The 13,935-nt window shown below is 53.9% G+C and overlaps 1 protein-coding gene across 1 annotated transcript in view; it reads left to right on the top strand.

Moving 5' to 3' along the window:
- Nucleotides 1-3,617: 3,617 nt before the first annotated feature.
- The window catches only part of MST1R (macrophage stimulating 1 receptor), a 42,737-nt gene continuing 32,419 nt past the window's right edge, over nucleotides 3,618-13,935 (top strand). Inside the window, exon 1 of the mRNA XM_077821663.1 lies at nucleotides 3,618-4,838. Coding sequence (XP_077677789.1) covers nucleotides 3,618-4,838 — 1,221 coding nt within the window. The remainder of the gene's footprint in view (nucleotides 4,839-13,935) is intronic.

The raw sequence follows: 13,935 nt of genomic DNA on the forward strand, positions 1-13,935 counted from the left end.
TGGGTTCCGGCTTGGGAGAGTGGGGTCTCCGGGGAGGCGGGGGCGTCTGGGGCAGCAGGAGCCAGGCAGGGGGTGCGTCTGAGGCGGGAGGGAGGATACAGGGTGGGGGTGTCTGGGGCAGCAGGACCGGGCAGGGGGTGTCTCTGAGATGGGGGTCGTGGGGGGTGAATACCGATTTTATACTCACTGATGCCAGGTTTCCCTGTTCCCAGGGCAGATCCCCGGGGGTGGTGCAGAGAGGGTCCCAGGCCGGCCGTTGGGATCCCTGCCCAGGGGGGAAGGGCAGGGGCAGGGGCAGGCAGATGCTCTGAGACCATTGGGTTGCCTCTCAGTGGGTGCCTGTATGCTGGTCCCAGGGACAGATCTCTGCCTGTGCCTGGCACAGTTTCCTAGGGCCAGTTTCTAACCATTGGGAGCCTATTAATGAGACTCAACGGGGGTGCTCAGGACAGAGTGCCACCTGGCATGGGAGAACCACCCGGGCATCTGATCTGATAGGGAGTGGGGCGCAGGGCCCATCACCTGCAGCACTAGGCATGAGGCACAGCAGGACCTGCCACCACCAGGTCACTGCTTCAAATCTGCCCTTGTCAGTCATAACCGTTCCTGTCCTGTGGTTTTTGTGGCATGCGGAGGGCATCTCCACCTACCATGCTTCCTGTCTTGGTGGAAACCCCACTGTTCTCCTGGCTTCTAGGTGTCTTTCCCCACTTTCATCTCCTCCCCCCCCCCCAGCATGCCCAGCTGGTGGGTGGGTGTGGGGTAGAGGGTGTGGCTGGCTCTCCTTATCCATATTCTCCCCCCCTCTGCCTTCTTCTGGCATGTTGTGTTGGAGCAGAGGAGGTGTGAGACAGTGCGGGCAAGTTTTCGGAATCACTGCAGTGATCAGGGTGTGTGTGTCTGCAGCTAGCAGCCCTAGACAGAATGAGAGGAGGAAGTTCCCCACTCCAAAGCCACCTTGTTTAAAAGGCAAAATTTCCTTATTTGTAAGCTGAAGTGTGTAATTAAACTAATCGAGAGGTGCTGCCATGCTCCGTGGGGATACTCGCCAGGAGAAAGGTGGCTTGTTTGGTTTAGCGGATGTTGCTTGGGAAGAAGTTTAAACTAACCCAGAAAAATGGTGGAATAAAGCTTGTGCAATAAATATATAGTGGAATAAATATAGTGGAATAAAGCTTGTGCATGGCAGAGGGTGGATGTGGGGGGAGGGGGGATTATACTGATATAACTATAGTGGTTTAACTGGTAAAACTTTCCCATGTAGATAAGGCCTAAGTGCCCACTCAACAGTGGCAGTTTAGCAACATAACCAGCCAGTTGTGGATGCACTTCCTGCGCTTGAGGGCACCTCCACATGCACTTATGAAGGTTAGGAAAATGTACCCCTGAGGCGTTAGCCGTGTATAATAATAAACCAAACAGAAACCAAACCTTGTCAACTTCGCTTACTCCAGGGACCCAGCGTCTGAAATCCAGTGGAACTCATTTCCAGAGATGGGCAGATCCAGCGAGGCAGGTGTTCTATAAAGCTGGAACAGACTTGGGCTCGCTATGCATGGAGATGATTTGGGGCCAGGAGTTTTGCCTCTTGATCCGTTGCAATTTTTGCTCTGTAGGGAAGTGAGTGCAGTCCCAAGGCCTCCCTTGTTAGCAGACAGCCTGACTGGGGCCCTGTTCTGAGCTTCAGTGCTCCTTTCAACCTTCCTGACAAAGGCTCCTACCCAGATGGTTTTGGGAACAGTGGAGGCGGGCTGTCAATAAGGCCCTTCATTCCCATCCAGGGGTGGCAGGTTTGTAGCAATTTTGGTGGTGCCCAGAACCTGCCCCCCCCAACTCTGCCCCCCACCTGCCTAAGGCTCTGGGAGGGAGTTTGGGTGGGGGGAGGAGGTCTGGGGTGCAGGCCCTGGACTGAGGCAGGGGATTGGGGTGCAGGACGGGTGAGAGGTTGGGCTCTGGAAGGGAGTTTGGGTGGGGGAGGGGGTCTGGGGTGCAGGCTCTGGGATGGAGTTTGGGTGCTGGGTGCAGGAGGGGGTGAGGGGTGCAGGCTCTGGGAAGGAGTTTGGTTGCAGGCTCTGGGAGGGAGTGTGGAGGGCTGGGGTGCAGGCTCTGGGAGGGAGTTTGGTGGCAGGAGAGGGTGTGTGGGAAGGGGGAGGGGTGCAGGCTCTGGGACGGACTTTGGGTGGTGGGTGCAGGCTCCAGGCTAGGGCAGGGGGTGGGTGTGCAGGAGGAGGTGAGGGGTGCAGGCTCTGGGACAGAGTTTGAATGCTGGCTCTGAGCTGGGGGTGGGGATACAGGCTCTGGGAGGGAGTTTGAGGGCTAAAGGAGGGGGTGCAGGCTCTGGGAGGGGTGTGTGTGCAGTGCTTATCTGGGACTCCTAGGCAGGGCAGGTGGGCGTCTCCATGTGCTGCTACCCCCAGGCACCGCCCCCGCAGGAGCACTAGGGGCAGGACACAGACCCACCCCACCCAGGGGCTGCAGGAAGGTGTCGGCAGCCACGTGGAGCGAGCAGGCAGGAAACTGCTCAGCTCCACTGTGCTGCTGGTGGTGAGTGGAGGCCCCGGGCTGTTTTAAACGGCCCAGGGGACACATGGCACAGGGGTGCCCGGGGCGGAAGGTGGGGCCGAGGGAGAGACCCAGCCTCAGACATTGCTGGAGCCGGGCCCTGGGCCAGGAATATTCCTGGTGCCCAGGCACCACAGGCCCATAGGACTCGCCGCCCATGTTCCCATCCTAGCTAGATGTAGGCTGAGATGGTAACCAGGCTCACCTTTGATGCTCGGTCCCTGGCTCTGCGGTCCCTGGCTCTGCAGCAGGTGCCTGAGTGAGGGAGAGGGATCTCCCCCCTCCCCAGCCCTTCCTGTCTCCATCTCATGGCAGTGCGGAGGCCGGATGGAGGAGGGGCTGCCCGGTGCTACCTCTTCCAAACAGCTTGGGCTGCCCATGAGAGGTGAGGGGATTCTGGGGAAAGAAGTGTTGTCTACTTGCAGATCCCAACTGGAGTGGGCCCCAGAGCCATGCAGCCTCCAGTCTTTAGGGATCCAAATGTCATAGCTGGTTAAAACCAAGCCAGGCTTCTTCGTTCTGTTCAACATCCAATGTGCCTCAGCCCCCGTGTGTATCCAGGGCAGTGCATGCAGGGTGTATTGGCTTGCCTGGTTTGGGTGAGCCCTCACTGAGGTTACCAGATGCTTGACTGTGCAAGCGACTGGCTGACACGGCAGTGCAGCATCAGGGCAGTATGCTTCAAGACCCATCAATACAAATCCACTTCTTTCCTCCAGTGAATGAGATGGACCAGCGCTTTTCTGGGTCTGTCCAGCTGGGAGGTGCTGTGGACATGCTGGAGAGATCCAGCCATGGGGGGCCTGATCCCCTCTGCACTCTGGGGGAAGACCCAGTGCCTGCCCTGGGGGATGGGGAGGTGGTGTGCTCCCGGTGAGTACTCGAGTGGGATGTGGCATCTCTTCAATGCTGAGACTAACATGCTCTTTCCTGCTGGTATTTCAGCTGTAGTAGGATGGTAGCTCACACTCGATGGATCCCAGACCTGCTCAGAGCTGAGGAGCTCAGGTGACCTTTGGAGTCAAGGATCCTGGAGCGGCGTTTCCTCCCCTAGCATGGGGCTTTCATTCCTGGTTTGCCTCTCCCTGGGGTTCATGCTCACTGGAGTTTCTTTCAGCACTTGGCAGTGCCCACGGATTCCCTATAATGCTACCAGGGACTTCACCGTCAAGTATGAGCTGCCCAGCTTCACCGCGGATGGCCCCATCCAGAACATTGTCACCTACAAGGATCCGAGCGGAGCAGCCGCTCTCTTTGTGGCGGTGCGGAACAAGATCTATGTGGTGACCCAAGCACTAGCAAACTCATCCATCATTGTGACCGGCCCCGTGGGCAGTGCTCAGTGCGAGATCTGTGCCCAGTGCCAGGAGCTGGGAGCCGTCCAGAAGCCTGAAGACACAGATAACGTGGTTCTGGTGCTGGACCCATCTGAGCCGTGGCTATACAGCTGTGGCACTTCCCAGCATGGCCGGTGTTTCCTGCACGAATTGGAAATCCAAGACAGCCTGGTGGTGGTTAGTGCCACCTACTGTTTGTATTCAGCGGACAACAGTCCTGCTGAGTGCCCAGACTGCGTGGCCAGCCCCCTGGGGACGAGGGTCCTGGTGACTGAAACCAGCCATGTTTCTTACTTCTACATTGCCTCTACCATCAATAGCAGTATAGCTGCGAGGTACAGCCCAGAATCTGTGTCTATCCGGAGACCGAAGGCTACCTTGGATGGGTTCTTCCATGTTTCCCGTTCCCTCAACGTGCTGTCAGAGTTCCAGGACTCCTACCCCATTGACTACGTGTATTCCTTCAGTGCCCAGGACTTTGTGTACTTCCTGACTGTCCAAAAGGAGAGCCCCATGTCCGGATCGTACCACACGCGGCTGGCGCGGCTGAGTGCCGAGGAGCATGACATGCATCAGTACCGCGAGCTGGTCCTGGATTGCCGCTTCGAGTCCAAGCGCAGGCGGAGGCAGAGCTTGGACGGGGAGCACAAGCGCGATGTGGCTTTCAATGTGCTTCAGGCAGCCTATGTGGCCAGGCCGGGCCCAAAGCTGGCCCAGGAAATCAGCGTCAACAACACCGACCTGGTCCTGTTCGGTGCGTTCGCTGAGAGTGAGGCGGAGAGTTCCGTGCCGCGCTGGTACTCGGCGGTGTGCGCCTTCCCTGTGCACCAGATCAACCAGGCCATTGAGGATGGGATGTCCAAGTGCTGTGGTGTTGCCCAGCGTGAGCTGCTGCGAGGGCTTAGCTTCTTCCAGGCCGTTGAGTACTGCCCCCACAACGTGAGTCCCCTGCACACGCCAGCTTCCCCCTTGCCAGGGGAGCAGGGGACATGCAGCGCTTTCTGTCCATAGCAGTTTCTCTGGGGTGGGCCAGTTAGGTTGGGATAAAAGGAAAGCGTGGCCCAGCTGCCCCCAGTCCTCTCATTCCACATTGAACCTCAGCTATTGAGGCTCAAAGTTTGTTTAACGTCATCTTGTTCCTCACCCTTACCTGTGCTAGCCGGGCCTTTGTGCTTCCTGGTTTGGGGGGTGTTGAGATGACCTTTAGCAGCTGCACTAGCTGAGATCCATCTGAGGGGAGCCCCATCCTTGCGGAGTGCCCTGGTGGGTGAGGATCTGTGCTTGTATGGTTAGGGCCGGGGGTCGCTGCCCGAGCTGCAGCTCCAGGCTCTTTGCAGTTTGCATATTGCTGACCTTGCTCCGAGCAGAGCTAGTTGTGTCGCATGTCACCTTGAGGGTGGGACTAGTGGGGCTGTAGTTCACGATCAGTTATAGCGGCCTTGTTTTCTGTCCCCCAAACTCTAAAAGCTTCTCTTCCCGCTGCCCCTCCCCCCAGCCAGTGCGGTTTGGTTTAATTGCTTTTCTACCCCATGAATTATATATAAGCCCCGATGACACACATTTATCAGCAGCCTCATTACTTCTTAGCAGCACATGAGTTGATGCAAGTGCCCTGCTCTGTCTTCTGCTTCCGTTCCTTCAAGAGGGTGTGGCCCATGGGCTTAGCAAATAGCACTTCCTCTGCTTAAAGTGCTGTGCAAATATGAATGGAGCCTCACAAAGTCCCAAGGAAACATTTGCTTCCCCTGCGTTTGCCAGATGGGGAAAGTGAGGCAGAGGGAGAGGACGGGGCTGGTCCAGAGTCCTGCAGAAAAACCATGTCAGACCCAGCGTGAGAACTTGGGCCTTCCTGACTCTCAACCCTGTGATCTGCACTTGAGCCCGTGTTTTCTGAGTGGTGGGATACAGACAGACATGGTTATTGGCAGCAAGGGAGGCAGAGAGGGGAAAAAAGGGCTATGCCAACTTTTTGCTACTCACTGGCACTTTGAGCTTCTGCTTGACTCCAAACCTGTGATCTCAGGACTGTAGAAAATGACCATCCACAAAAATTTCTCTGGGCAGCAAGCACTGCTGTGGGCAAAGCTAATTCTGTGCCACCCAGCTGTGTTAGTGGGTGGTACCGCGCTCCTGGCCAGCCTCACACTGCCATAGCTATGGGGTGTCTTACAGTGCCTGGCACCGTGTGGTCGCCCTTAGGCCCTGCCGCAATAGGCATGAGTAATAACAGTGATAACCTGTGGCTAGCAATCTCTGCATAAGGTGAAAATCTGGTCTGATTTGGCCTTCTCCTATTTTTACTAATCGGCTGCTGTTTGCTGTCCTTCCCGTTCCTTGCATTGTGTGGCTGTTTGCTTTTCCCCTTTTCTCTCAGCCTTGTGTTTTTCCTGGAGCAGAACAAGTTGGTGCCCCCTTCCTTGGGGCCCCCAGGAATTGGGAACACGCTGCCTGTTTTGTTTGCAGAGTGTTGAAGGGAGGTGTTTGCAACCTGACTTCTGTGGTGTCCCCGTGGCTCAGAGCCTGGGCAGCGCTCACCCAAGGTGGCCAGCCCCTCCGTGTGGATACGTTCCTTGGCAGCGTCCCGTGAGATGAGGAGCAAGCTCACCTTGGGGTGGTGCGGGGGGGGGGGGGTAGGGTCTTGGTTCCAGGGCAACTTGCAGTTTAACACTGGGCTGTGCCATGCTGACAAATGGCAGGAGAGCCTGGCACCTTGCAGAGAGTGGGTTTGGAAGCGTGGGAGGTTTCTGGTGTGAAATGGGCCCATAGGCCAGTTGGAAACTGATAGCGCGGCCTGTGCAGGAAGCCGACTTAATTTGCACAAGCAAAACAAACAGCGTGTTGGCAGCTGAAGGGATGTTGCTGCCTCTGGAATCCGACGACTGCCTGCTTTGCCGGATTGTGTAATAATCCTGACTCATTCCCCCTCTCTGTCACTACATGATCTCTGGCTGCGGGCAGATTTCTACAGTGGCAGGAAGGGGTGATGAGCAATCCACCTAGGAAAGCCCCTCACTCCGTCTCACAGGCAGCCCATGCATTCCTGGCGGTTAGGAAGAGTAAAGGGCGAGGCCTTGGTAGCAGCTCTGTTTCTGGATCCCAGTTTTGTCCTTCCATCTGGTGGGAACTCGGCTGTGTCCTGAGCGTGTGTCAAGCCCTTGAGGCAGTGCTAGGGAAGTAGCGGCTGTCACTTCTGAATGTGGACTTAGTTACCATTTGAAGCCAGATGCTGTGCCTAGGAGTAGGGGCTGTGGGGGGCGGGGCACCGCAGAGGCTGGGTTTATCTCTCATTCAAGCCCAGCCCAATCCACTCTTAAATAATAGGATGGGACATGGTGGGAGAGACTCAGGCCTGGGCTGGAGGAGTGGGCACAGCATGGCCTGGCTCTAGGCTTGCTCTGTCAGGCTGGAGAGGGTGAGTTCTCCGCCTGCAGTGGGGAAGCCAGCCAAAGGGTGTTACAGGAGTTCCTGGGGAACATGCCGCCCCAGGGCATGCAGGTGGCCAGTTCTGTCCTTGACCTGTGATGGGACCTTCCTTCCTATTCCAGCAGTTTTGCTTTCCCCCTCCTCCCACCGCGCTGCCCTTGGATCTAGATGGCGCTGCCTCAGTGGACAGCACCTGCTGTAAAGAGGAGGCTGGTGCCCATCTGCACTGTGTTATTCGAACGAGGAGTCAGCCTGGGCACCTGGGCTCTGGTCAAATGGGCTCACCTGTGTCCCCTGTGCACTGGCAGCCTCGTCAAAGACCTGCATGTCCAGGGGTCTGCGGGAACAGCCCCATCCTGTGGCTAAGGTGGGCCGTGATGTCTCTCCTCTATGTCTGCATCCCTGCTCAAACCCAGCAGAGCCCTGGTGGGGGTGGTATACCCTGGGCTCAAGGTAAGGGCTTGTTCCTAGCACAGCGCTGTAGGGGGTGCCCCCGGTGCTGTCCCCCATGTTACCCGCCAAAAATCCAGGGCACCTCGCCTATATCCAATCAATTTAGGCACCCCCATCCTTTCCCTTCCGAGGGCTCAGGGTGTAAGGCACCTATTCTTACCCACGGGGCTCAGGAAGAAACTTGGTCAATTTAAGTACCTGCCCTTTCCCTTGATGCTCAGGGCCCTATGGGTCTGCAGGACTTTTTCTCAGTGAGAGAGCCTTATACAACTGTGCTCTGAACATCTATTTCTTAGCAACACACAGAGAATACATATACCAAGCAAATCTCTTATGCTCAACACTCCCACTATACAGACATAATTCACCCGATGGCCAGTCAGGATCCTCTCATCTGGAGGTTCTGGCGACGCCTCTGCAAGTCACGGTCGTGCAGATGGGTCAGAGTTGTAGCAGCTTGATCACAGAATCGTAGAATATCAGGGTTGGAAGGGACCTCAGGAGGTCATCTAGTCCAACCCCCTGCTCAAAGCAGGACCAATCCCCAACTAAATCATCCCAGCCAGGGCTTTGTCAAGCCTGACCTTGAAAACCTCTAAGGCAGGAGATTCCACTACCTCCCTAGGTAACCCATTCCACTGCTTCACCACCCTCCTAGAGAACAAGTTTTTCTTAATATCCAACCTAAACCTTCCCCACTGCAACATGAGACCATTACTTCTTGTTCTGTCATCTGCTACCGCTGAGAACAATCTAGATCCATCCTCTTTGGAACCCCCTTTCAGATAGTTGAAAGCATATATCAAATCCCCCCTCATTCTTCTCTTTTGCAGACTAAATAATCCCAGTTTCCTCAGCCTCTCCTCATAAATCATGCGCTCCAGCCCCCTAACCCTTTTTGTTGCCCTCCACTGGACTCTTTCCAGTTTTTCTACATCCTTCTTGTAGTGTGGGGCCCAGAACTGGACACCGTTCTCCAGATGAGGCCTCACCAATGCCAAATAAAGGGGAACGATCACGTCCCTTGATCTGCTGGCAATGCTCCTACTTATACAGCCCAAAATGCCATTAGCCTTCTTGGCAACAAGGGCACACTGTTGACTCATATCCAGCTTCTCGTCCACTGTAACCCCTAGGTCCTTTTCTGCAGAATTGATGCCTAGCCACTAGGTCCCTGGTCTGTAGTAGTGCATGGGATTCTTCTGTCCTAAGTGCAGGACTCTGCACTTGTCCTTGTTGAACTTCATCAGATTTCTTTTGGCCCAATCCTCTAATTTGTCCAGGTCCCTCTGTATCCTATCCCTGCCCTCCAGCATTTCTACCACTCCTCCCAGTTTATCATCTGTCATCTGCAAACTTGCTGAGGGTGCAATCCACACCATCCTCCAGATCATTCATTAAGATATTGAACAAAACCGGCCCCAGAACCGACCCTTGGGGCACTCCGCTCGATACCCGCTGCCAACTAGACATGGAAGCCATTGATCACTACCTGTTGAGCCCGACGATCTCGACAGCTTTCTATCCACGTTATAGTCCATTCATCCAGCCCATACTACTTTAACTTGCTGGCAAGAATACTGTGGGAGACCATATCAAAAGCTTTGCTAAAGTCAAGGAATAACACGTCCATTGTTATCCCCTCATCCACAGAGCCAGTTATCTCCTCATAGAAGGCAATTAGGTTAGTCAGGCATGACTTTCCCTTGGTGAATCCATGCTGATGGTTCCTGATCACTTTCCTCTCCTCTAAGTGCTTCAAAATTGATTCCTTGAGGACCTGCTCCATGATTTTTCCAGGGACTGAGGTGAGTCTGACTGGCCTTTAGTTCCCTGGATCCTCCTTACCGGATCTTTTTTAAAGATGGGCACTACATTAGCCTTTTTCCAGTCATCTGGGATGTCCCTCGATCGCCATGAGTTTTCAAAGATAATGGCCAATGACTCTGCAATCACATCCGCCAACTCCTTTAGCACCATTGGATGCAGCGCATCCGGCCCCATGGACTTATGCTTATTCAGCTCTTCTAAATAGTCCTGAACCTCTTCTTACTCCACAGAGAGCTGGTCACCTCCTCCCTATGCTGTGCTGCCCAGTGCAGTAGTCTGGGAGCTGACCTTGTTCGTGAAGACAGAGGCAATAAGAACATTGAGTACATTAGCTTTTTCCACATCCTCTGTCGCTAGGTTGCCTCCCACATTCAGTAAGGGTCCCACACTTTCCTTGACCTTCTTCTTGTTTCTAATATACCTGTACAAACCCTTCTTGTTACTCTTAACGTTCCTTGCTAGTTGCAACTCCAAGTGTGATTTGGCCTTCCTGATTTCACTCCTGCATGCCTGAGCAATATTTTTATACTCCTCCCTGGTCATTTGTCCAATCTTCCACTTCTTGTAAGCTTCTTTTTTGTGTTTAATTAGCAAGGATTTCACTGTTAAGCCAAGCTGGTCGCCTGCCATATTTACTATTCTTTCTACACATCAGGATGGTTTGTTCCTGCAACCTCAGTAAGGATTCTTTAAAATACAGCCAGCTCTCCTGGACTCCTTTCCCCGTCATGTTATTCTCCCAGGGGATCCTGCCCATCAGTTCCCTGAGGGAGTCAAAGTCTGGAGTCCAGGGTAAGTATTCTGCTGCTCTCCTTCCTCCACTTTTGCTTCCCCTACTAATTCTTCCCAGTTTGTGAGCAGCAGGTCAAGAAGAGCTCCGCCCCTAGTTGGTTCCTCCAGCACTTGCACAAGGAAATTGTCCCCTACACTTTCCAAAAACTTCCTGGATTTTCTGTGCACTGCTGTATTGCTCTCCCAGCAGATATCAGGGTGATTGAAGAACCATGAGAACCAGGGCCCGTGATCTAGTAATTTCTGTTAGTTGCCGGAAGAAAGCCTCTTCCACCTCATCCCCCTGGTCTGGTGGTCTAGAGCAGACTCCCACCATGACATCACCCTTGTTGCTCACACTTCTAAACTTAATCCAGAGGTTTTTCTGCAGTTTCATACCGGAGCTCTGAGCAGTCATACTGCTGTCTTACATACAGTGCAACTCCCCCACCTTTTCTGCCCTGCCTGTCCTTCCTGAACAGTTTATATCCATCCATCCATGACAGTACTCCAGTCATGTGAGTTATCCCACCAAGTCTTGGTTATTCCAATCACATCGTAATTGCTTGACTGTGCCAGGACTTCCATTTCTCCCTGCTCGTTTCCCAGGCTTCTTGCATTTGTGCATGAGAGATAAAATTTGATGTTAAATTCCTGTCTGGAGATGGTTCCCAAAGAGCATTGTTTTTTGTTACATTATATAGGTAAAACTAGCTACCTCCTTTAACTCAGTACTCCTAGGTAACAAAATTTAACCAATCATGCACTGGCACCTATGTTTTCTCCTCCCTGCTCAACTCTTTATATTTTATCTCTCATGCCCAAATTGTAACTTAAGATCTTCTGTAAAAAGAAAAGGAGTACTTGTGGCACCTTAGAGCTAACAAATTTATTTGAGCATAAGCTTTCGTGAGCTACAGCTCACTTCATCGGATGCATTCAGTGGAAAATACAGTGGGGAGATTTATATACATAGAAAACATAAAACAATGGGTGTTACCATTCACACTGTAACCAGAGTGATCACTTAAGGTGAGCTGTTACCAGCAGGAGAGCGGGGTGGGGGAGTGGGTGGGACCTTTTGTAGTGATAATCAAGGTGGGCCATTTCCAGCAGTTGACAAGAAGGTCTGAGGAACAGTGGGGGGGATGGGGGGGGACAAACATGGGGAAATAGTTTTACTTTGTGTAATGACCCATTCACTCCCAGTCTCTATTCAAGCCTAAGTTAATTGTGTCCAGTTTGCAAATTAATTCCAATTCAGCAGTCTCTCGTTGGAGTCTGTTTCTGAAATTTTTTTTGTTGAAGTATTGCCACTTTTAGATCTATAATCGAGTGACCAGAGAGATTGAAGTGTTCTCCATCTGGTTTTTGAATGTTATAATTCTTGACGTCTGATTTGTGTCCATTTATTCTTTTACGTAGAGACTGTTCAGTTTGACCCATGTACATGGCAGAGGGGCATTGCTGGCACATGATGGCATATACACAACAGAACCACTAAACCAGGAACCTATCCTTGCAACAAAGCCCGTTGCCAACTGTGTCCACATATCTATTCAGGAAACACCATCATAGGGCCTAATCACATCAGCCACACCATCAGAGGCTCGTTCACCTGCACATCTACCAATGTGATATATGCCATCATGTGCCAGCAATGCCCCTCTGCCATGTACGTTGGTCAAATCTCAGACCTACACCCAGCTCTCCTACTCCTTCTCTCTTGGGAGTGCCACCTCAGATGGAATAGTGACTCCAGCCCTTTGGTTGATCTTTGGAGCCCCAGCACTCTCTCAGATCCAGCCATGCTTCAGTGGGCTGCCTGGGTCTCAAACCGAACCCAAGCCCTGTCCCAGGTCGAGGAGTGGGCAGGGCACCATCAGCATTATCCCATCTCTGACCTTGGCTGGGGCAGCAGTGGGGCTGCAGGTCAGGACTGAGCAGTGCCAGCAGAGCTGAGTGCAGGAGGCAGGTGGCTCACGCCATTAGCTTGTCATCATCCTGATCCCTAAATCTCCTCTCTCTCCCTGTTCGGAAACAAGCAGATGACTGAAGAGAGTCAGTGAGTCGTCCAGCTGCCGGGGGGCGGGGCAGAACCTGGCCTCCCAAAGGCTCGGTAGAGAGCTGGGCTGCATGGAGGGGCTGGCGACCAAGGCAAGCCCAGAGTAAGGGGAAAAGCAAGCTCCCCAGAGTAGGACACTCAATTCTCCCCAGCGACTCCAGCAGGGTCAGTTCCCAGCTGGCCCCTCGCTGCATTTCTGGCTTGGCCTGGATCTTCACACTCCCAGCTGGGATCTTCGGTTCAGCCTTTGCTATGGCCTGAGGGGAAAATCGATTCCCTAGTGGGGGTGTAGGGAGGTGTCTGGGCCTGTGGCTCAGAGAGAGAAGCTGTCTCCTGTCCAGTGCAGGATGAACGAGAATGGCTAGGGCTCTGCCAGACATGCCCAAGGAGGCTGTACCATGGGGGAAGGTAACAAGTGCTGGCGTGTGGCCAGGGGCCTCAGCACTGCCACAGTGGCTAGGACGGGGAGGGGGCAGTGCAAATGGTGGCTCCCTACCCATGTAATGCCTCTCTGGCCTGACTGCACTTGCACTTCTTGGTGGTACTGCCTGGCATCACCATGCTCTGTTGCTGCAGCACTGGGGGCATCGGCACCATCCTTGCAGACTGGTGGCAGTGTCCTAAGCCACTCGGAGAGTGAGCTGCGGGATATGAAAACCCAGGATCGAGCCAGTGCTGAGCTCCAGGGAGCAGGGACAGAGCAGGCATGGAGAGAGGCCGGTTGCCTGCAACTCACCCCGTGCAGACGCAGACAGGGTGTGTAGCCTGCTGCATGTTTGCTGTCTCTGATTAGCTCTCACCGCTGCACCTGGGAACTGCCCCATCTGGATGTTCCTACCGCAGGCCTCTCAGCAGGTGCACCGGGCGACACTTGGCACAGTTAGTCACGGGGGATTTGTAACCTTGTGTTTGGTGCATTGGCCTTGTTAAGTCAGGGACAACAGTGCCAGGTCTGGGGCTCTCCTAGCTGTAGGCTGAGCGCACACAGGTGCGAGAGGTGCTTCTGATTTAGGGTTCCGCTTGCGGCTGCTAATTGCCCTGTAATCTGACCCACTCCTCTGGATCCTCAGAGAGCTCAAATACCCCCATGTTCTGCCCGCCGCAAGGCCATATCGCTGCTGGGTGCAGCATAATCACATTCTGCAATCAGGGCCTCAGAGATCTTCTGTCTGCGGGGTTTCAGGCAGCAGGGGAATTGGGGCTGCAAGGAGGGTTGGGGAGGGGAGCACCCTGGAGATTGTGTTTGTAGGTACAGAAATACGAGGGGAATTAGTGCCAGCTTTTCTAGGGAGATACAGCCAGGGAGGGCGAGCCCTGAGTTTCACCCTGCTGTGCCCCAGCCCTGCGGGCGTGTCTCAGACAGCCCACATCAGTGCTCTCCTGGAGCTGTGGTTAGGGATCTGGCCTGTGCTAGCATTCAGCTAACTGGCTGCAGCTTGCTTACATTCCCTGCCTAGAGTTCCAGGTTGGGTGGGCGTGTCCCATGCTCCATTC

This window comes from Eretmochelys imbricata, chromosome 7 (assembly GCF_965152235.1).
Source record: "Eretmochelys imbricata isolate rEreImb1 chromosome 7, rEreImb1.hap1, whole genome shotgun sequence".
NCBI lineage: Eukaryota > Metazoa > Chordata > Testudines > Cheloniidae > Eretmochelys > Eretmochelys imbricata.